Source organism: Amyelois transitella, chromosome 19 (assembly GCF_032362555.1).
Source record: "Amyelois transitella isolate CPQ chromosome 19, ilAmyTran1.1, whole genome shotgun sequence".
NCBI lineage: Eukaryota > Metazoa > Arthropoda > Insecta > Lepidoptera > Pyralidae > Amyelois > Amyelois transitella.
In genome coordinates, this window is record NC_083522.1 from 6,892,308 (window position 1) to 6,914,815 (window position 22,508).

Genomic DNA, 22,508 nt, shown 5'->3' on the forward strand with positions numbered 1-22,508 from the left:
AATGAAATTATAATTCTGGGTCTTTAACGCCTCCTGTAAATATTTCGTATTCTACGAATACGAAATAAATAAGTAATTTCATGTCAAATTAGTTTATAATAGTATAGAACAAAATAGTGCCTAAGGCCATCACCAAATGACATTGCAATGCGCTTTTGCCTCACTTCATCTATCACTTTCACTAATAGGTTAATGGTATAGCGAAGACAAAGATCCGAGGTCGCTTATTATTATGCCAAGACAAGACTTTGCAGCCTTAACTTAGTCACGTGTTGCGCTTCCATTCTAAATATATAAGAATATCCTATGTCAATGTCACGGAAGTTAAATATGTAAGTTTGTTTTGTTTTGAATTTTTCAAAGCACTAAAGTTTTTAAGGAAAAATTCGTATTGTATACACAATAAAAAAAGTATGGGAAGTTACAAGAGTATAATAACTTTGCTTTAGATTTCCTTTACGTAGTGGTTATATTCTCTTTGATTTCCCTTAACACAGGTGAAAAGGAATATTTTATGGCTTTACTTTATAAAACAGATTCGTATAGTTTAATAGATCACAGAAAATATACATCACACATATACAAGAATGTATTAGCAGATGGAAATGAATCACACTTCGCATTACTGGTAAAGCTTTTTGCGATCCTCGGATATAAAAACCAAGTCAAAAGTAGAAAAAGACGTTACGAAGCTATTCAAGTTCATGAAGAGGTTAGTTATTCAACTTTTAATTACTACTCATTTTTATGTAATTACTACATATTATAAAGTAAAGTTCCCATGTTTTCTCTGTCTATATGTATGCGCAAATCTCAGAAAGTTGTAGAGAGATTATATTCCTGTTTGAGATGTTGGAAAGAGGTTTATAATGCTCCCAATGTGAAGCCAGAACAGGTCACTAATGTCAACACAAAAACTAAACAAATCTTAGAAAAGAAGATACTATTTCTTGCAATATTTTAAGTTCTATCTTGTAGTCCTATGAAAATATCATATGTAATAACTAATATAAAGTCATAACTTTGATTTCTTTGATTTCCAAAATATTTGGTATTTTATTATCCTTTGTTAATTTTCTTCATTTCAGACATTGGTTATACAAGAAAAATTTGAAAAGCTCTTATTCTATATTAACTCTGAAATTAAAGACGAATTATGCCAGAAACACAATATTTTGGACACCCAGGCTGTTCGAGAATTGGCCCAAGAACTCCAGAAGTCAACTATTTTTCGCTTTATTGGTTTCAATGGAGGAAATGCATCTAATTTTCCACTCAAATGTAAAATTAAAGAAGATTATTTTTTAATACCAAGGAACTCAAGGTTTGTTTAAAGCTACGATAATGGGCATCCTTCTGGCATTTGTTTATTTTTACATTGCCTCTTTCCATTTATAATATTCACCAAAAAAACTAAATAAACTAAATTTGTCAAAAAAATATATATTCTGTTCTACGCCACAGACTTAACCCATTCTTGACCACCGTGCCAATTTGGGAACACTTATTTTTTGAGGGTAGATAAAAAAAGTGTTGACACCAGTGTATGTTCTGTTGCGTAGTTGTGAAGGCAAAAGAGTGCGCTTATGGTAAAAAATTAAATAAAAGCATAAAACATCAAAAGTGATATTGTTTTCATAAATTAAAAATATCTATTTATAGAAGCATCGAGGTAAGTGCATATTATTTACTTATACGACAGGTCGATGTACGATATCGTGATAGTGGTTTTAGTTATTATAAAATAAGATATTGGACAAACGTTTATATGTAAATTTAGTAACTTTTATCTTATGTATGCAATTATACGGTCAAGTAAATATTGGTGTGCCAATTTTGGTACAGTGGCTACAAGTGTGCAATAATTGAATATTCATTTCAGGACTTCAAGATGAGTCGAAAACAGACTTTTAGCGCCAGTAATAACTACAGAGGACTTGAGGATGCCATTCATGACATAATAGAGGATAGTGATGACGGTTTGGAGTATGACCTAGCCATTATTCCTCCAGATCCAAGTATTGTTACTGATGAAGAAGAGGGTTTCGACGAAGATTTGATGCCGTCGAGCTTACCAAATGACGTTCCTGGTAACATTGAAGTATTTGTTCACAATATTGGTAGTCTTTCAGACTCTGGTGACAGTAGTGATGATGAGCCTTTGGCTGCAAAAAAAGCACGTAAAGACACAGGTAGTACATCACATGCAGAGCAATCCAGAAACACTGTACCATCTCGTCGTCAAGCCTTGAATATTCCAATTTGGCGAAAGTGTGCTCCTAACTATTCTACTCAATACGAAGAAACTGAGGAACGGTTACTCTGTGAGAACCATGTGAAAGAGCAACTAAAAGATTTGACTCCTGTTCAAATTTTTGAAAAGCTTTTTGATGATGAAGTATTTGAGATGATTGTACACTTTAGCAATCTTTATGCGAGCCAAAATAATAGACACAACTTTTGTGTCACAACTGAAGAGCTAAGGATATTTTTTGGAATACTCATTCTTTCAGGTTACCATAAGTTACCTCGAGAACACATGTATTGGTCTTTGGATGAAGATGTTGGCGTAGAAGTCGTGTCAAAAGCGATGTCAAGAAATAGATTTAGAGAAATCAAACGAAACTTGCATTTGGTAGACAATAATGATGCTTCGACTACTTCTGATAAAATGTTCAAGGTCCGAAAATTGTCCGAAGTACTCATGAAAAAATATAACCAGTGGGGTATTTTTCACGAGTTTATTTCAATCGACGAATCAATGATTCGGTACTATGGCCATCATCCAGCCAAGCAATTTATTCGAGGCAAACCTGTTCGGTTTGGTTACAAGAATTGGGTTGCTGCAAGTTCTTCAGGATATTGTTATAGCTTTGATATTTACTGTGGAAAGTCTACCACGCCGACCACTGAGCCACTTGGTACAAGAGTAGTAAAATTGCTACTCAATAAATTGACGACGAATGCTGCAAATCATAAAGTATTTTTTGATAATTTTTTTACCAGCTGTGATCTACTCTATGACTTACGTCAGTCAGGATTTCGGGCCACTGGAACTGTGAGAGAAAATCGTACCAAAAAATGCCCATTATCGTCTGTAAAGGAAATGATGAAAAAATCACGAGCAGTATATGACTACAGGTTTGATAAAAATAATGAAATTCTTTTGGTCCGCTGGAAAGATAACAGTATTTGCACAATGGCTACCAATTACGACTCATATGAGCCTTTAGGACTTGTAAAGAGATGGTGTCCAGAAAAAAAGGAGAAGGCTGAGGTGACGATTCCACATCTCTTTCAAAATTACAATAAAGGCATGGGTGGAGTGGATGAATTAGACCAGTCGATATCACTCTATAGGATTGGGATTCATGGCAAGAAATGGTGGTGGGTTCTATTTACCTACATGATTGACATGACCATAGCAAACGCATGGCGTCTACATGTCCTTGCTAAAGAAGATCCCATGGACCAATTGTTGTTTAGGCGAAACATAGCCAGATACTACCTCAGGCATTCAATTCAGAAACAAAACACTCGTCCTTCGTCATCAAATATTGATGGGTTACAATTAGATGGTAAGAACCACGTCCCTGAAAAACTTGTGAAACGTGTACGGTGTGTTGTTTGTCATAATAGAAGCCGTTGGGGGTGCAAAAAATGCAAGAAAACACTCTGTATAGAAAAATCGTGTTTCGCTGATTTTCACTCTTAGGTGGCCACTGTGCCAATTTGGGTACACCCCTGTAATTTCCTGAAAAAATGTTTTTTTTTCATTTTCGAGCAGATTTATTTGTTTTTGTACTCCTCTTTCATGAATAAATAAAGAAAAATTAAAAATTAACATGTGCGTTTTTATTTGGCCTCTAATGGGTAAGCAATATTTTGAAAATCAAAAGAAGAGAAGAGAAAGAGTTTCTACTGCAATCAATCCTACAATAAGGACATTGTTCCCCATCAGCAGTATCCTTATTAAATCTGCCGTTAAGTTCCTGTATATATAATTTCACATGTTAAGTCTATGTTTAGTTATTTGATGTTGTATGGTGCTTAAAATATAATTGTCGAAACAACGTCAACATGATAGAATTGATCAATCTAGCTAGCAACCTAACCCATCACCTGAAAGAAGAATCTCATGATTAAAAGCTTATATCCCTTAGTTGCTAACATTATAATTATAATTTCAGATTTTTTTGTGGATGTGTTAAAGAACAGTGCCTTAAGTTAGAAGGCAATAAATATGACATAGTTGTAGCGGATCCACCTTGGTGGAACAAGTATATAAGGAGGCTGAAAGGAGCAGATGACAAGTTGAGGTATTTCAACATGAACATGGCTCATACAAAAGACACCCTTAAATATACTTAAAATCACACATCTCTCCCAGAGGAGTAGGTAGATAATACATCTCTTCACTTGTCTATACTGGCGTACTCTTTTCACTTTATCCACATTATTATTATGATTACAATTGAATTTTTAAAAGTACCACCTTTAATAATGTATCACTGAAAAATGCGCATAACCCGTCATTTTACACCTTATGGCGTAGACGGAGTCAGTAGTCACAAAAGACCATGAGCTGGATGTTCATCCATATTATTATAGAAGTTCTTCTTTAATAATATAGCTTTTAAATAGATAGTCTTTGCATTATGACTCTAGTCTTCAAAACCACTTTCCAACTAATCTGTGAAGTGTCCTTACTCGTCTGTCAAAATCACACAGGCAATTAATTAAAAAAAAAAACTTTTTTAATATTGCAGCTATAGCATGATGTACAACGAAGACATAGCATCAATACCACTCGGAAATTTGCTTTCAACAAATTGCCTTATCGCCGTATGGTGTACAAATTCTCCTAGCAACATATCTGCTGTAAAAGACTTGATATTCCCTTCATGGGGAGTTCAGTATGTTACAACTTGGTACTGGCTAAAGGTTACCATAGATTTGGAGCCAATTTGTGCCTTTACTGAGGGTTGTAAGAAGCAGCCGTATGAAAGGATAATTTTAGGCAGAGTTGGGGAGGTGGCAGACTTGCCTGACTCTCATTTGATTGTAAGCGTGCCTAGTGCATTGCATTCGCATAAGCCTCCGTTAATAGGTGAGTTTGTGTTATTTAACTTAGATAACAATCTAGCTGAATGTGGCCCTTCAGTCTTTGCAAGACTGTTGGGACTGTTAAGTCTAAAGGGATTTTAGGGAAAACAGACCCCTAAATATAAGTAGTTGTGGATGTTTTAACTGAGAACTTTCAAAATTTCAGAGAGAGGAAGTCTTCACTTTGATGATTTATTAATTAGAAAATTTTGTTTTCTACGAAATTCTCTATCTTACTAAGAAATTTAAGGCCCAAAAATTATCTTAGCTACACTAAAGTGAATGTTAGAAGTTTCTCGTAGTTATAAACATACGGATATCCATTCATAAGATTCTAAACGGTTCGACATATCCAATTTTGAAAATGAATCTATTCTAACCCGATTTAATCTTTGTTACTAATTATATGTACCTAATATTGTTATTGTTACAGACGTATTGTCGCCATATATAAAAACAGCAAGTCCGCGAGTGCTAGAGTTGTTTGCGCGGTATCTCCTCCCAAATACCACCAGCGTAGGTTACGAACCGCTCAAATGGCAACATATATCGCTGTATGAAGAAGTTACGTAAGAATAAATCTTGTTTTTATAATGAATTTTTTTTTATTTACATCTTCATTCATACAAATATATAAAAAGAGTATTATAAATTATAGTGTAAAATTTTGTGTAAAACGAAGACATTCATTCATGTGAATTATTATATGAGATGGCAGTATTACCTATGTCATCAGAAAAAAGTCAGTCAGAGAAAAGTTATGAATGGAGGAAGTACCACTTAATTCCACCGACAAGAGTTAGCTCTTAATTTTAAGAAAATGAAGCTGCCTTTGTAAAAAAAAAGGAACATGTTTAGGCAAATAATCGAACAACTACTTGATCTAATTCAATGACCAATCGTAATCCCTTAAATTGTGTCTTTCACGTCAAAACTACTGAACTGATCGCCAAAAAATTTTGGTACATATAGTATGAGTATGGAGAAGGATATAGGTATGTACTTTTCTCGCGGGCGAAAGTAATTAAAGTTAGCACATAAATAACACAAAGATATAAATAAAATAAACTTATTTAATAAAAATATTATACGACACTCTTTATTACAAGTAATTAATTAATTTAAAGTAGATCCAACATTGCATTAACTTTTCCCATTGACGATGACACTGGTCTTGATGTTCTTCTTGGGGTACCCGTCAGGGTTCATCGTCTGCCAGCGCCAGAAGTCGGTGCCTGGTGGAAAATATAGTTTAATAAATAAAAAGATCTATCGCATGTATTTCTATTCTACGGTCAGGGAAACCATGCATCAGGAGGTCATCAGGTATATGTATATCGCAAAGGTTAGGTGCGAGTCGCTTCTTATAAAAATGCGACTTACTGGATTGGTCCAGAATCGTGGTCATCGGTAGACCCTGGGTTCTTCTCCAGAATGAAAACAAAAAGAAACTGGGATAACTCGAAAAAAAAAATCGATCGATTTTTTTCGGTTTTCGAAGATTAATTAAACAGAGGATTCTAAAAAATTTAAACAACGAATACCTCAATAATTTATGCGTTGCCTTGGTGTCACATACATTTAAGGAATCTTGATGCTGGGAATTTCTTGGCTGGCGAAAGGTCTGGTCTCTAAATCAAGGAGTTAATGAATTGGATGAAGCGAAGGAATTAAGCAGGTGGCAAATGGAAAAATATAGTCTCGGGTACCCTTCCGGAAAAGGGGCGAGATTTTATGTCATATATCGCTAGCCGCTACTTACACATCTCCTCAATGCTGTACTTCGTGGTCCAGCCCAGCTCTGTGTTGGCGAGAGAAGCGTCCGCCCACATAGCTGTGATATCTCCCAACCTTCGCGCCACATACTTCAGAGGGATCTTAGTGCTGGTCACCCTTTCGAACACTTCCACCAGCTCTTTAACTGAGACTCCTCTTCCGGTGCCCAAGTTGTATACCTGAAGGAATATACCAAATTTAGGTACGTAATATGCTAATTCTTCTTTAGATAGATGCCTAGTATATTTATTTCTAAACTATCTAACTTCTCGGCAATTTTTTTTTCCATGAGTTTCAATTTATTTTGTAAGATTTAAGCCGTTACAACTTGTATTTTGTCATACCGTAAAATGTAATAATTATTTTGCAAAGATGGGACTGGCTGGTTGATTATCTTGCTGTTAAACTTTAAACGCATCTGATGTTTACATTCTATCCTTTAATTATAATATTGAATAAATTCTTTTTACTTTTACTTTACTTTTTTAAATGAATTTTTATTAATATCAGTGGCAACTGTGATCTAAAATTTAGACTCTTGAATGTAGGAATTGTTCACCATTAGAAAACATTTTACTTAAAATGTTTACCTTCAATCTTATATGATTTTGACTTAGTAAATTGAGAGCGGCGACGTGACCACTCGCCAGGTCCATGACGTGGATGTAATCTCTTATGCCTGGAAAATTAAAAAAAAAAACATGTAGGTAGACCTGTAGAATTTTGTATGTTCTAAAGTATAAGGATTCCACAAATAGGTATTTCATTCGTTAAATCATTAAAATGAATGAATCAGGAGATATCAAAAAGCGTATTCTCTAAAAAAAAACAAAAGAAAAGCCTTGCTTTACCTATGTGATATAGATAAGTACATAGATTTTTTGGCATTGCAGAGACCTACTGTGCCAAAATTCCATCGCAATTGAATGTATGAAATGTTGAGTTGTTGTGTTTATTAATTCAAACACTCACCAGTGCCATCTGGTGTATTGTAGTCATTGCCAAAGACAGTCAATACTGGTTTCTTCCCAAGGGCCACTTGTGCCATGAACGGCATGAGGTTAGTGAACTCCTTGGTGGGGTCCTCGCCGATCAGGCCGGAGGGGTGCGCGCCCACGGGGTTAAAGTACCGCAAGGAGATAATGTTCCATTTCTGCGACAATTATTTCATCATCAATATACAGAGTAGGTATCTAGAGTAGAAGTTCATAGTCCCACAAATTTTTATTCCATTCTAATTTTTGTGCAAAGTCGCATTTTGCAACATAAAACTGGCTGAAAATGTCAGATTCGTGTATTTATTTTATACGGTACAAAACAACGGTACAGCAAATAAAGCACTACTCAGATCAGACGACGTATTTATGGAAAGTAAGAAATGGCCTTGAACTTGAAGTCCGGGCAGTAGGTCGCGGAACTGGTTGGCCGACACGACATACTATGTTGGTCAAAGACAGAAGCTACATTATTTGTAAGGCCCTGCGAAGTAGGCAATGAGAAATGTGAATGTTAAAATAAAAAACTAAGATGTGATGTCATTCTCTGTCATTTGTCCATTTCAGATTATGTCTTTCATGTGAGCTCTCTTGCTTAACTTAACGGAAGCGGGGAATATTGGACCAAACAAATTAAAGGGAACATTACATGCGAGGAAGTCTTAATTCTCACCTCTTCAGCTCTGCTCAAGTCTTTGAGCATTTCCTCGATGAAGTATTTAGTTCTGCCGTAGACGTTAGTGATGTTCCCCGTAGGATGGGACTCGGTGATGGGCAGACTTTCAGGCTCCCCATAGACTGTGCAGGAAGACGAGAATACCAGTTGGTAGCAGTCGTGTGAGCGCATTATCTGTAATGATGTTTTATGTTTGAATTAATATCCACCCACCTGACTATTCCTAGCTTTTTATGTTTCGTAGAATATTCCTTTGAATGCTAAGATCGACGAATTCGATATTTTTGAAATATCGGCAAGTTTTATTTTAGGTTAATAAATTAACGTATGTAAACATGGACAAAGAGGAAACTGACTGACACTTAAACCTTAGATCAACCAAAACGCTGGGTTGAGGGGGTTGAAATGTAACATAGTAAATTAGACATATGGCCTAGGGGTGCACTAAGAGGGAATATAAAATGAAAACGCTCGCTTCTCTCTTCAATCGATTTCGTGAAAAAATCTAATACGCAGTACAGATGGAAACGGTATACGTACTTCTAGTAAATTGAGCATGCCCAGTAGGTTGTTCTGATAGTAAAGTAGGGGTTGCTGCATGGACTCGCCGACTGCCTTCAGAGCAGCGAAGTGTATCACACAGTCCACTTGGTGCTGTGAACAAGGATTTTTATTATCATCAATTTACCTAGGTATGTGATATTCGGCGATTTGTAGTTTCTTAAAAGGTTATTTTGAAATGGTGACAGGTCCATTTCACAATCACACTTACTGCACCCTAGTGGCTCTGTGCGAATTTATGTTTAGTGGGTATAGAATTTATCTGGCATTATCTTAGCCGCAAGAAGTTCACTGTGGGATCTCCACCTAAGATTTCCAACTTGAACGGTTGTAAACGACTGCAAACAAAATCTTCCCGAACCGACCTTTTTAAGGTCGTCGAATTACTTAGTGGATTCATACTACTAGTACCCAGCTGCATTCTTATTTTTTCAAAACTTTCAGTCGTTCGTTTATGCGCTACCTATATAGATAAGTAGGTACAGACGTGAATAGATCATCAATTTAAGAAGTTAATTTTACCCAAATACCTTATCAAATATTGCGTTTATCTGCGGCTTATCTAAAAGGTCTGCTTTGTAGAAAGTGATCTTTTTCCCTGTGATTTCTTCAGCTCTTCTCAGCGCTGGGGAACCTTCGTCGTCTCCTACAGCGTTGGCGAAGTTGTCTATGGCCACCACATCATGTCCAGCTTCCAAAAGATCTACCACACAATGGCTACCAATGTAGCCAGCGCCTCCCGTCACCAATATTGTCTTGAACCGCGTCATTTTGTATGTATATCTGAAACAATGTTCTCTTAATCAATTTTATCCTGGCTTTGTTAAAAAGATTTTATATCCTCTAGATTTCAAAAGATATTAAAACGCCTCGTAATTTCATTATGAGATCTAGTGGTAGTGAAATAGGCGTCAGACTAACGACCTTATTTCTCAAGATAAACACCTTCCTTAAAAAAATCCATCTTATTATTTTTCGTTTTATTCCATTTTGCTATGTTGCTAGCCATGTGAGATGTGGTAGCAACCTGTCACTATCTGAATCTTAATAAGCCATACTTATAACTGAACGTGGAGTTTGAGTCTCTTCGAGACTTTTGGTTCTGTCTGGCTCTAGGGGATAAAGATGATTACATGTAGGTAGGTACATTTTCGTCAATTCGTAATGAAATTATTTTTAAAGTCCATTTTACTAACTAGACTTTCATGTATATAAGATACTAGCACTTAGTCAGGAACTAAGTTGCCAATGTTTCGTGTTTGAATGCAACCTTGTCTCGATCCTTTCACGGGGAAACAATATGCAATTAACTTGTGGATTCATCACGTCTAGAGCTATCAAACAGCGATGTTGAGCAATCAAATTATTGTCTGTAACCTCAGTAGTAATGTTTACAATATAATTAGCGTTTGATGGCCAAGACAAATTATATTCGACTATTTTGTCGTCTGCAGTTTCGCCTGCGTGAATATGTTTACAAGAATCTAGGCATACCTATCTAAGTAATATTTTGCTGTTTGCTATAACGTGGACTAAACTTATTTTTTTTTAAGAATCTCGATTATTTAAAAATTAATCTTTATCCATATTTACTGGTGACGGCGAACGGCTTTATACCTAGTGTTTGGCAAATTAATTCCCGATGCTTCGAGAATACAAATTTTTCAAATATTTATTACTCAGTTTTTCTTAAAAACATAATATATAATCACGTCACGCCACCTCTGCGGGACAGACATAGCCAACAGTCATCAAAAGAATGAAAGGCCACGCTCAGCCGCATGGCTTAATGATAGAGATTCAAATAGGGGCGGGTTGCCATCGCTTAAAAGAGGAATCCAAAGTTTATAAGCCTATCCCTTAGCCGCCTTTTACGACATCCATGAGAAAAAGATGGAGTGGTCCTATTTTTTTTCTATTAGTGCCGGGAACCACACGACACTCTTTTTATACACTTTAAAGGCGTAAGTACTTATCTACTAATTTACTTTTTCTTGCAACTTGTAAATGCCGAATAAATATTTAAAATATATGTGCTTGGTGATGTTTATTTTAATTAAAATGGAAATCTATGATAAAGATAGTTGTTTAAAGAATTGATAGTATTCTTTCATTATAAAGGTAATTAATTATAATAGGATTATCTGTTAATGTAATTTTTTTCCGAATTGTTATCACTTTGATTAAGATTCGTCGCGCCGATTACCTTTCATCTACGATCGTATATTTACTGATCAAAATTGTATCTAAATACCTACTTGAATCCTGATTCAAATTACTTAATTGTGGAATATTTGAGTAATGAGATTTTATCGTGTTAATTACATCATTTCTCTATCTCGGGCAATACAGTCAAATGTTTACGTATCCGTAAGTAATCTTTACTTATATTATAAATCTGAAGAGTTTGTTTGTTATCTCAAGAACTACCTACTAACTAGTTCGAAATGAAAAATTCTTTTTGCGTTGAATAGACTATTTATCGAGGAAGGCTTTAGGCTATATAACATCACGCTCCAACTATAAGCAGCAAAGAAATAATGGAATATGTGAAAAAAACGGGGAAAATTATTCATTTTTGAGGGCTTCAATGATGCCTAAAATACCTATTCAACGCGGACAAAGTCGCGGGCACAGCTAGTATAATATAAATATGAAAATAAGTTTGTTCGCAATTTAAGGGGTTAACCCTTTTGATGAAAATATAGTGGTAATTCCTAGGTGAAGGGGAAGACGGGGTCAAATAATTTAAAACGATTATTATCTACTCACGTTTTTATTTAGAAAATCGTATTAAAAGTCAATGAATTTAAGGTAGGTGTATATATCCAAGAAAATCCAGTTATCTCTTTGGTTTTTCCCGGTAATATTGTCATAATTGCGTCTTCGAGTATCCTGTAGTTAACCCGTCATATTCCTTTTTTCGCATCCCGTCCGGTTCAGGTCAAGAACCCCAGTAATAAACCCTCCTTTAGAAACAGACGTTATTAATACTCATGGTCACAAGCTTGTGGTTCTTAGAATTCATATAAGGATGAATATGAATATTGTATTTGTTGAATTTATGACTGCTTTTTAAAATATTGTATATAAAATTAATACATATACGATTAGGTCATCCCTTAGATCATTTATTCTCGATTAGGTATGTATCATGCATACTTTTTGATATGCATCACCATTCAATTAATTACAGATAAGTATGTATATTTTTTTATATACAATGTATGTTACCTAGTTGACTAGTCAATTTCCTTATTTTATTAAATTTTACATCAACTTAAAATTGTGCCTTTTAGTTGTTGGAAATTTAAATTTAGTTATTCCATTGCTATAAGAAATTTTCTAAGTAAAAGACATCAACGGTACTTTCGGGATATTTCTAACTTTAGTTCTGATCAAAGTGTTGTCATTAAGTAATTAAAATATTATTTATTAACTTTACAGCAACGATAAATCACCCTTATATTTTATTATTTCTTTGTTAAATATATTATAATCATTACTTGTTAGATTAAATCAATAACTTAAGAAAAGCTTAAGAGTGATAATTTTAATATTTTGTTTCACATGCGTTATTTCAAAGGACTTTATCAAGTTAAATCATCTGTTTACATAAATCATGGCTTAGTTTTAATGAAAAGAAATTCTCACATCGTACAAACAAATCGATCTAACAGTATAGAGAAAACCGCTCACTTTCACACCGCCGTTAGAAAGTACTCACCTAATGAACTGTTTAAACACTTATCACTTTAAAGTCGGGAATAAATAAATAAATATTATATTAAACACGGCACGTGGGCCCAGGTTATGAGCTAGTGGGCATTTGAGGACGAAGATGACTCGCCTCGAAGCCGGCGCAAACGACACTGTTTGCAAACTGGTGGCCGCAGTCACACCTATATAGAGAACGTGACACGACTGGCGAATGTGCTCCGAATATTTACTATTATCAATATTAAATGAACGAATGACTGAGGTAACAACTGGGAACACCAAACGCAACACGCGAAGTCGAGAAAGTTACAGACACAGAGCCCCCAACAGTAATTTTAAACTATTAGGAATCTAGTTACTATAACAACTAAGTTCTGTTTTACTAGGATGAATATAAAAACGCCTCGTTGCATTTTCAGTTTTAGTTTCATTAAACATTAAAATTTTATATGCTCCTGACATCCGTGTAGATTTTATGAGGACTTGACGGGCAATGACCTTCAAAGCACCACATGCTGCAACCATCAATTTCATTGTATCGTCTCAACTACGTATAATTACGTACTTAATTTTTATTTGGTTTACCATTGCTGGGTTACATATTCCCGCTTAGTTTTCAGATCTATAAATTACTGCTCAGGTCTAGTCTTCATTAAAAGCTTGTGTCTCTATCCGTCAGTGCCTGCATTTGCAATAACTAAATTGTTCGTAAGTAATAATAGCACCAACAGAGCTTAACAATATTACTGATCGGTGTGAAAGGTGACGTCTCCGACAGTGACCTCCCGATGCCAAGCCACCATGATTGACAGAATACCGTAACATAGAACGTAACTGACCCATCAGGCGGGAATTGAGACCCACGGTAGTTCATACATGTAGATTTCTGTAATTTTAACGGTATTTTCTAAAGATCATTAGAATACGTTCATATAAAAACTTGCGCTGACTTAAATATGACATGCGTGCCAATGGTCTTAATACTAAAGACCCTGTAGACTGGACAACGTTCAATGATACATGTAGGGCTCCGAAGTACTGTGGCGGAGGGTGTAACTGGGAACACGTAAATTTAAGAGCGACAGAGGCTGTTCTAGGTAGCTTTTCATTTTAATTCCAAGAATTCCAGAACATTTTGTCTGATTGGAAACGAAGCTGCTAAAATAATTTCTTTTGCATTCAACAGAGCTCCGAAAAATTCATGTCGTAACCGTTGTTCTCCCGATTTGCCTATGGCAACCAACCAATCAGACAAATATATGAGCCATTTAGGTAAAATTAAAACACCTCTTTTCACGTTTACTTAACTCACGTCTGCTGAGCGTCAACTTCGTTATCTATGTCCCGTTGTTTGACTGTCCTTGAACTAGCAATTTGAATGCAAACTCAACGATACATATACCTACCATATTTGAGTCCGTAAACGGTAAGTGCCCCGGCTTCGCTCCCGTATATGACAATTATTAAGTGATGTTTGAAATGAATAATCAGTCTTAATGGGAGCGAAGCCCCCGGGGTATATTCTACTCATGTATAAAATTTCATTAAAATTAGTCCAGTAGATTTTGCATGAAAGAGTAGGTAACAGAAAACGTCCTCACAAACTGTTGCATCCATACATCTGCCCTGGTATAACTAAAATGCCGTTATCTGCCAAATCCTTGTTTTAAGTAAAACGTCAAAAAAATGCGGTAAAAATTTAAACCGATGCCATTCATCAATGAAAACGCCTATTTATGACTTAGGTACCAAAAAGTCGTATAAACAGATCTAAAGAATTTTTTTTTCTTATTCTACTGGTAAAAAGTAGAAAACCGCCCTGATGTCAGATAACGGCATTTTAGTTATACCACGGTAGACATATAAATAAAAAAAACTATGTCTGGGTAGGTAGGTACAGACATCGTTTTTTTATTTATATGTATGGATTCTACTTGAAAGATTTCAATCTATCATTGGCAAAAATCGATTATACTTATCTGCAAAGACAACAGAAGCCAAAAACACGATTAGTAGAATTTCTGGCTGTCCGTCTGTATGTTTGTACGCGTATCACGCGAAAACTATTAAACCGATTTGAATGCACTTTAGTCAGTCAAACTTAAAACTGAGGGTCAGAGGCGGGGTCAGTGAACTTTTACGGCGAACGAATTCGCAGGCAATAGCTGGATTATAATATAGCAGGAAGGATTGGATAGTAGGGTTTCCCTCTATCTGATTCTTTTGTTTGTTTTTCAGCTATATAAGAGGGTTAAATAAAAGTCGATATTACTTAAAAAAAACAATTTATTGCTTCCTTTAGTACGTCCAATGTTAACAATTAAAAATAAATAACAATTTGAAACGAAACGCGTGCACCTCAGCGCATGCACCCCGCGACTCGGCCAGGCGTTTCATTACAGCAAACCCATCAATTAAAACTATAATAGGAATCTTCTTTTCGTCACAAAAAATTATTATAATATAAATAAAACATCATTTGGTTAAAAACATAAAACAATGATAATTCTGCATTTTTTGTAATCTTTTTTTACGTAAAGGAAGTCGGAGGTCGATATTCGTTTCGATAGTACAATATAATACAATTTTAATGCTCAACATTTTTTTCACACGCTGAAAACACTAAAACATACTTAACTACATAGGTATAAAACTCAGGTATAAAATAATAATTATTGTGGTATGGCGGGTCACAGCATTCTTATAAATTCGTTTTCTAATAAATGTCTAAAAATTATTTGGCAATCAAAATACTAGGAACTAATCAACTAATACTTTAAAAATTAATTAATACTTTAAATATTTTATTGTATGTGAAATTAAAAGTTTAAGAACAAAAGCATTTGAAATAAACATTAGCTGTCTTATTAATTAACTAAATAACCTTAATGACTAGTGAACTTAAAGTAATGAAATCAAAACTTTGGTCGTTGTGCCATTTTTTTAGGATTTAAAGGGTTTTTCTCTTTTTTTATACATTTTTCATAATTTTCTTTGGTATAAATGGAAGCAGTCGCATTTTATATTGTCGGTGTCAGTTGATCACGATACGAAGATGTTGCCTGCAAAATATAATACAATTTTTAGTCGACTAGCAAACGTCAATAATTGATCGCACATAGAAAAAAGGAAAGGTCCCAAGATTGACCCTTGGAGGACGCCAATTTTAACGTAAAAATTGTTTAATTTGACAGACTATGGTAACTGAGAATGTCTTTCTTAGATAATTAGTAAAGATACTTGCTCAAAACTGCTTTCCGGTCTCCCTACTTTTTTAAGACACTTTGTGGCCACATCACTAATGTCATACACCAACTTTCAATCATAGCGAAGAAAATGACGCGCTCAGCCAATAGCAGCGAAGAGTCTAAATCGCACAAACAAAGATTTCACGTCTTCATCCCAGTAGACAGATAGTAGTCAGTAGTCTTAAAGGACTGATACTGACTGACCGTTCAGCTGTATGGCTTAATGATTACCTTTTTTGGATTTATTAAAAAGCCAAATTTACTCACGTATCATGTATCTTAATTTGTCTTTTTAGCGTCTTTGGTCTCCTCTTTAGGCTGGCCCTTGCCCAGCAACTTGGCCAGGGAGTCCCAGATGCCGCCCATGAAGAGTGCGCAGAACAAGTTCTCGAAAGGCACGAATGGGTCGTGGATACCAAGCAAGATTGACGAGAGCTGTGGGAGATAGTAAGACACGTTAAATACATATATATAAATACGCCTTAATCCCTTACGGTGTAGACAGGGCTTACAATCTCATAAGATTAAAAGGCAAACATTTAATTGTAAGGCACGTTAAATTGCATTAATTTTTAGTACCTGCTTAAAATAATGATTTTGAAAGAAAAAAGAAACAGTGGCTTGCTGGTGTATAATTAGGACTCAAAGCTATTAAATAGAGTACCTACTGGGATTAAGAAAATAATCAAATTGGGAAGAAATGGGAATTCCCATTTTCTTACCCAAAGCTATAGGTTGGTTTTGTAGGTGCACCACACCCTTCGACGGTTAAGCAGTATTTTTTTAAACTATTTTAACCAAATCTTAATGATGCTCAGGTGTTTGTTTCAATGTTTGGGTATTTTTTTTACATTTTGGTTTTGATTAGTATAAAAAAAATGTAATTTAGGACTACAAGTATGAGGAATACTTGATATATTTTTAAGATAATTTATAAAATAGTGTTACTGTATCTACTGACTGTATATTGATTGTTACGTTGGTAAATGATGTTTACCTTGAAATAAACGAAGAAGATGACTATGCCGAAGTAGACCAGCGCGTGCGGCGCTGAGATCAGGTCGGTTTTCTTGTCCAGCACAAAAATGATGGACGCCACCAACGATGCCTTGGTGTAGCTGGAATAATTAGAATTTAATAAATTATAACTCTTAACTATTTCAAGGGTCATATAAACGACTTACATCATTTATCCTGACATACCCGCAGTTCCTAAATTTTTATTTGTAATACAGTAATATTAAAAGTGAACTACAGCAATTGCAAAAATTTCACAAAAACAAAATCACGCGACGCTATCAGTCAAAAAGAGCGAAAAGTCTAAATCGCGCAGGCAAAGATTTCACGGATTGGAGCATATATACAACCTTCGACACAACATTGTCATAGCCGCAGTTCCCCAGGCATAACACCTAGCCCGGCGGAATATCTTACCTTTGGTGGCGGTCGACCGAATCATCGTTCCCGATGCAATAGGTTATATATATTGCCGAAAGCGAAATATTACCTACAATTCCCATTTTTTTTATTGTATAAAATTTGGGTATTATTAAAAGTAATACTTACAAGCTAGGTTGCATAGTCTCCATAGCAGTGGGGGTCCAGGCCCCGCGAATGAGTCTTTCCACCAGCCTCGTGAAGCCGGCACCATTGCCTTTCAATGTGCCTGATGAGAAAATAAAAAAATTAGAATAATGACATATACCAGCTAGTTGAGATTTCGATGATTTCACGACGTTAAATTCAAGATTTTTTTAATTTCTATTTTTAATTTTCTTATGTGTAATAATCTTATGTATAATTTTTACCTCAAACTTTATCTACAAAAACGCCATCATAACTTTGATAAAATTTATCGATCATACCTATCTACACTTACTGATAAAATTAGTTCTGCATATTTACTGTTTATTTAGGTACGGAAGGTATTCCTATTTTTGTTAAATCATTTTCCTTACTAGTTGTATATGTATGGAATGGTATCTTTTATATAAAAAAAAAGAAAATGTTTGTTCACATTTCTATGGTGAAAATATTTTTTCACGGTTGATGAGACACTTGTTATGTTTAATAGTAACAAATTATTAATTTTTAATATTATAAATGTATTGAAATGCGAAAGTAACTCTGTCTGTTATGCTTTTACAACTAGGCCACTGAACCGATTTTGATGAAATTTGCTACAGTGATAGAGATGAGGAACAATCGAGGAACCGATAAAAAAAATGGGGAGAAGGGGTTAAAAAAGGGGATGAAAGATTGTCAGTGAACTTTTACTGCGAAATAAGTGGCAGGCAACAGTTAGTACCATAATAATTTTGCGTCACCCCAAGTACTTTTACCTAGTTAATTGTTTGGACTATAATAACTAGTAAAATTTCTCTTAAAGCCTTTTTAGAGAAAGAAAACATTCTTTTGGCTGATTTCGTACAATCAATTAGGCTTCAATAAACATTATAAAAGACAATTTAACTTTACAAACAAAACTTATTTAAAAAAAAAAACTTTTATTCGTGTTTAGGTGTTTATAGGTAGGTTTATAGTGTGTAAGCCTCGTCGAATTGATAACTATTATTTTAGTCAAGAAACTTACCAACAATAATCATGATAACGTAAGCGTTGGGATACAGTTTGCCGGCATGAGAGACCCCGTCATAGACTTTCTTCGCGCGGTAGATCTCCTTCATGGCTGACGCTGCTATCTTCACCGGCAGGAATTTTGCCACCTTGTATCCAACGTCAAAAGGTGTGTAGAATACTATATACCTGAAATAATAAGTTAAATTTCGCTATTTCCTGCACTATAAAAATACACCCTAATCTATAGACATACTAGACTACTAGTGTGGCGACGTTACAACAGCCAATCACACAACAACTGTCAATCATCGCGAAGAAATTGACGCGCTCAACCAATAGCAGCGAAGAATCTAAATCGCGATTACAAAGATTTCACGGATTGGAGCATATATACAACCTCCGACACTACATCGTCGGAGCCCTTAGCTACCCCTTAGCAGGCAAACAACCTCTTCTCTTTGATGGCGGTCGAGCCGAATCATCGCTCCCGCTACAACTAGGTTGGTATGAAATGATAGCTGATTACTCAGTACACTATGTACATAAATCTGTTCAAAATTGCCAATCCATAAACAAATATTTTTCTTTATTATTTAAATTTCATATAAACTAATCACAACAATGTACTCTCGTCCATATTTCTATTCAAAGTTTGGATAGTTGTGAAGTTGACGTTGTTGAAGAAAATGCTGCAGTGCACTTTGTCACCGCTTCTTCTACACTGACGCTTTTAAAAGCGGCAGTAAACTTAGTTTTAAGTAATTTATTTGACATCAACCAATGTTTTGAAACAAAACATTGGTTGATGTCAAAATGACAACTATTAAGTGATATGAAGTGTACTAAAATTTTTTTAAACTATTAAATCTAATACTAGTTTCAGAATACAGTATATTATTTGTGTATTCTAACACTAAGAATATAGACTTTTTAATGGATATAATAAATATACCAAGTAACAGTTCCAATGACAAGCTGAGGCGTGTTCTTGAGCGGTGCGAGTATGGGCTCCCCCAACAGCCCGTTGACCACCATGCCGCCCGCGAAGATCACCAGCATCGTGGACAACCAGCACGCCAGGGGGTGTTTGCGGGAGAACGCCTGCGCACCTGCGGCGAATGTTAATAATGTTAAAGTTATATGTTAAATGTTAATATCTATACTAATTGTATAAAGCTGAAGAGTTTGTTTGTTTGTTTGGACGCGTTAATCTGAGGAACTACTGGTTCGAATTAAAAAATAGTTTTTGCGTTGAATAGACCATTTATCGGGGAAGGCTTTAGGGTATACAACATCACGCTGCAACTATAAGGAGCAAAGAAATAATGGAATATGTGAAAAAAACGGGGGTAATTATTCATCCTTGAGGGCTTCAATGATGCCCAAAATAACTATACCACGCGGACGAAGTCGCGGGCACAGCTAGTTGTTAAATAAATTATACTAATTCGGTCAAGAATATAATAATGTATACGGATTTAAAAACTAACAACAGAATCTTATCTTAGGTTTTGCAGTGTTGAAAGAAATACCGGTTAAGGTTAAGTTCTGTTGTGCAATGCAACTATGAAAAGCAATCCACCGAAATATCTATTATTTTTTGTCATGGTTAAGAGTTTTACTTGGGTTTAGGAAATAACGGAACTAGGTACGGCTTTATAATAACACGAAACTGTACCAGGTTATATTTTCAAATTTTTCACTATGTATAAACTATCAATGTTTTTATAGCTTCTTATTTTTTAAATCAGTCTAATTTTCAGGATACATTTTATTGCATTATGTTGTGTATATGCATAATCCTGAGTCGATATAAATCACTAAAGAAAGCATGCGGTTTCACCTGCGAAAAACGAGTATGTTTATTTAAAGCCTTACAAATAATTAAAAATTCGAGTGAAAAGTTATAAGGTGGTAACCGCACAATATGCGTGGGATCGAACAAATGTTTTTAATTCGTAATATGTATAAATTTACATTTCTCTTTTTTTCCTACTTCTATTGATGAAAACCGCATAACAATATAGTTAACTATAGTAAAGTGTATAAAGTTACTTGATGTGTTTCTGGTCTCTAGAACACCCCATGTTGCTGACTGGTTATTGATCTCAACGGAGTCTATATTTAGCAAGGGGTTCTTGCTCGGTCGCCTGATGCAAACCACACGGATAGCCGCGGAAGATTATTATCAACACATGTTTCCTGTTAATGTAGTGCGTCATGTCGTTATTTCTATTCATGTTTGTTACAAATACGTTATTGAGTACAATATGATTAGATGCCATCCTTCCTTTAATAGATTGAGAAAAACTGTTCTGGATATCAAATTATATGGTCATCCTATATTATGATGACGTGGCACCTATAGTAGCTAATTTTTAATTTCAACATATGGAGACATGGCTCGTTGGTCTAGGGGTATGATTCTCGCTTCGGGTGCGAGAGGTCCCGGGTTCAAATCCCGGACGAGCCCGAGATTAGATCTCTTTTTTTGACAATTCTTTTGTTAATTTAATTTATTTTATGATTTGATTGTCTAACACAAATTTTTCAATTAATTGTAAGTATATTTATATTCCAGTTCTTAATAAATTGCGCCATCTATGTGCAAAAATTAGAATTTTCAGGATGCATTGTGTATTCCTTTTTGGCGCTTCTCAAATGAGTTTTTTTCATTTGGGCTGTTTCACAAAATAGCATAGACTATATTGAAATTTCATTTTTTTCTTTCCATGACAAAAGTCATGTAAGGGCCAGAAAATAAATTATTTCTTTTAGAGGTTATAATGATAATCATCAAATTAAAGAATTTACCGAAATCTACCTTATCTTATAATGTTACATGAAAAAATATTAATATTTTTCTGAACATTATCCCTAATTAACAATCTGATTTGATTCGAAAAAATACCTAACCCACGTCCGGAAGATAATTCATTGTATTTTCACGGGATCCTTTTCGATAAATAATCTATATTATATATTTAACTGTAGCTGACACCGATATGTTCAGGGGACTACAATCTATTTTTAAACTTTTTAGATGTGTTATTTTAGGGTACATTCCAACGATCATTCCATGATACGTTCTCGATAAATATTATCCAGGATGCGGAAGTGCGTAAAATGTGTGGGAAATTGGCGCGTGTTATTTAAAACGATTTGTGAAATTTACTTACCAGCTCCTAAATCTTCTCTGACTGCAAGAGCGCATAATAATGAATGCGCTATGTCAAAATACGGATACATTTTTAGTTTTATGACCTGGTTGGCCAGGTCCAAGAATGCTTCGGGATCCATTGTAAAGGTTTTTTGTGAAAATCACGTTTTTAGAGCAGATTATAGGGCCAACTAAACACCGACAATAGCGTGGCAGCTTTGACACGCGTCCGCGACTATCCGCGGGCGAAGTAGCCGCGAGACTAAACTAAACCCACAGAGCACAAAAACGAGCGAGTCCGATGTTCGTCATTGCTCTGTGAAAGTGTCGACTAGATTTTTTTGGTTAGTTGTGCTATAAAATTTGACGTGGAGCACGGAGATCGGTCATCGTCATTATAACCAACCAATCATAGATTTGTTTGTAGCTTCCAACTACAGAACAATAATTTCAACACTTGTACTCAAGTTTCCGTAGTGTAGCGGTTATCACGTGTGCTTCACACGCACAAGGTCCCCGGTTCGATCCCGGGCGGAAACAGTCATTTTTTATTTTTCTTTTTTGTTTTTGAGATTTTTGCGAGCAATAATTATTAACCAACTGTCGTTAGTCTTTAGTTCCCAGGGTTAAATACTTGCCTACAAAACAATTTTCCTCAAAATCCATCCAGTAATTCCGAAAATTAA

General features: G+C 35.1%; 3 protein-coding genes and 2 non-coding genes across 5 annotated transcripts; 3 read left to right on the plus strand and 2 right to left on the minus strand.

Annotated features, from left to right (window-relative positions):
* Nucleotides 1-324: 324 nt before the first annotated feature.
* LOC106132589 (N(6)-adenine-specific methyltransferase METTL4) lies at nucleotides 325-5,698 on the plus strand. Its single transcript, XM_013332039.2, has 5 exons — nucleotides 325-712; nucleotides 1,089-1,324; nucleotides 4,191-4,319; nucleotides 4,770-5,110; nucleotides 5,540-5,698. Exons 1-5 carry the CDS (start codon nucleotides 515-517, stop codon nucleotides 5,677-5,679), a joined length of 1,044 nt encoding a protein of 347 aa, XP_013187493.2. The 5' UTR covers nucleotides 325-514; the 3' UTR covers nucleotides 5,680-5,698.
* Nucleotides 5,699-6,161: 463 nt separating this feature from the next.
* Nucleotides 6,162-9,924, minus strand: LOC106132796 (UDP-glucose 4-epimerase). Its single transcript, XM_013332329.2, has 7 exons — nucleotides 9,645-9,924; nucleotides 9,094-9,207; nucleotides 8,551-8,727; nucleotides 7,855-8,035; nucleotides 7,473-7,561; nucleotides 6,869-7,061; nucleotides 6,162-6,341 (listed from the first exon to the last, which is right to left on the minus strand). Exons 1-7 carry the CDS (start codon nucleotides 9,882-9,884, stop codon nucleotides 6,250-6,252), a joined length of 1,086 nt encoding a protein of 361 aa, XP_013187783.2. The 5' UTR covers nucleotides 9,885-9,924; the 3' UTR covers nucleotides 6,162-6,249.
* A 5,178-nt stretch (nucleotides 9,925-15,102) lies between these two features.
* LOC106132579 (trimeric intracellular cation channel type 1B.1) lies at nucleotides 15,103-22,158 on the minus strand. The gene is made up of 7 exons (XM_013332028.2): nucleotides 21,842-22,158; nucleotides 19,615-19,771; nucleotides 18,676-18,848; nucleotides 17,649-17,748; nucleotides 17,080-17,200; nucleotides 16,350-16,517; nucleotides 15,103-15,896 (listed from the first exon to the last, which is right to left on the minus strand). Exons 1-6 carry the CDS (start codon nucleotides 21,960-21,962, stop codon nucleotides 16,362-16,364), a joined length of 828 nt encoding a protein of 275 aa, XP_013187482.1. The 5' UTR covers nucleotides 21,963-22,158; the 3' UTR covers nucleotides 15,103-15,896; nucleotides 16,350-16,361.
* Nucleotides 21,064-21,135, plus strand: Trnap-cgg (transfer RNA proline (anticodon CGG)). The gene has a single exon. It is a non-coding gene; the product is annotated as a tRNA-Pro (tRNA).
* Nucleotides 22,159-22,289: 131 nt separating the features above from the next.
* Nucleotides 22,290-22,362, plus strand: Trnav-cac (transfer RNA valine (anticodon CAC)). Its single transcript has one exon. It is a non-coding gene; the product is annotated as a tRNA-Val (tRNA).
* The last annotated feature ends 146 nt before the right edge of the window (nucleotides 22,363-22,508 follow it).

What these genes read in the sequence shown, in the direction of transcription:
- LOC106132589 (XM_013332039.2), top strand. Translation starts at nt 515, where the DNA reads ATGGCTTTACTTTATAAAACAGATTCGTATAGTTTAATAGATCACAGA. An exon ending in CTATTCAAGTTCATGAAGAG is followed by an intron (nt 713 to 1,088) that starts GTTAGTTATTCA and finishes TCTTCATTTCAG; the next exon opens with ACATTGGTTATACAAGAAAA. An exon ending in TTAATACCAAGGAACTCAAG is followed by an intron (nt 1,325 to 4,190) that starts GTTTGTTTAAAG and finishes TTATAATTTCAG; the next exon opens with ATTTTTTTGTGGATGTGTTA.
- LOC106132796 (XM_013332329.2), bottom strand. Translation starts at nt 9,884, where the DNA reads ATGACGCGGTTCAAGACAATATTGGTGACGGGAGGCGCTGGCTACATT. An exon ending in ACTTGAGCAGAGCTGAAGAG is followed by an intron (nt 8,036 to 8,550) that starts GTGAGAATTAAG and finishes TAATTGTCGCAG; the next exon opens with AAATGGAACATTATCTCCTT. An exon ending in AAAATCATATAAGATTGAAG is followed by an intron (nt 7,062 to 7,472) that starts GTAAACATTTTA and finishes ATATTCCTTCAG; the next exon opens with GTATACAACTTGGGCACCGG.
- LOC106132579 (XM_013332028.2), bottom strand. Translation starts at nt 21,962, where the DNA reads ATGGATCCCGAAGCATTCTTGGACCTGGCCAACCAGGTCATAAAACTA. An exon ending in CAGAGAAGATTTAGGAGCTG is followed by an intron (nt 19,772 to 21,841) that starts GTAAGTAAATTT and finishes CATTCGCCGCAG; the next exon opens with GTGCGCAGGCGTTCTCCCGC. An exon ending in GAGACTATGCAACCTAGCTT is followed by an intron (nt 17,201 to 17,648) that starts GTAAGTATTACT and finishes TAATTATTCCAG; the next exon opens with CTACACCAAGGCATCGTTGG.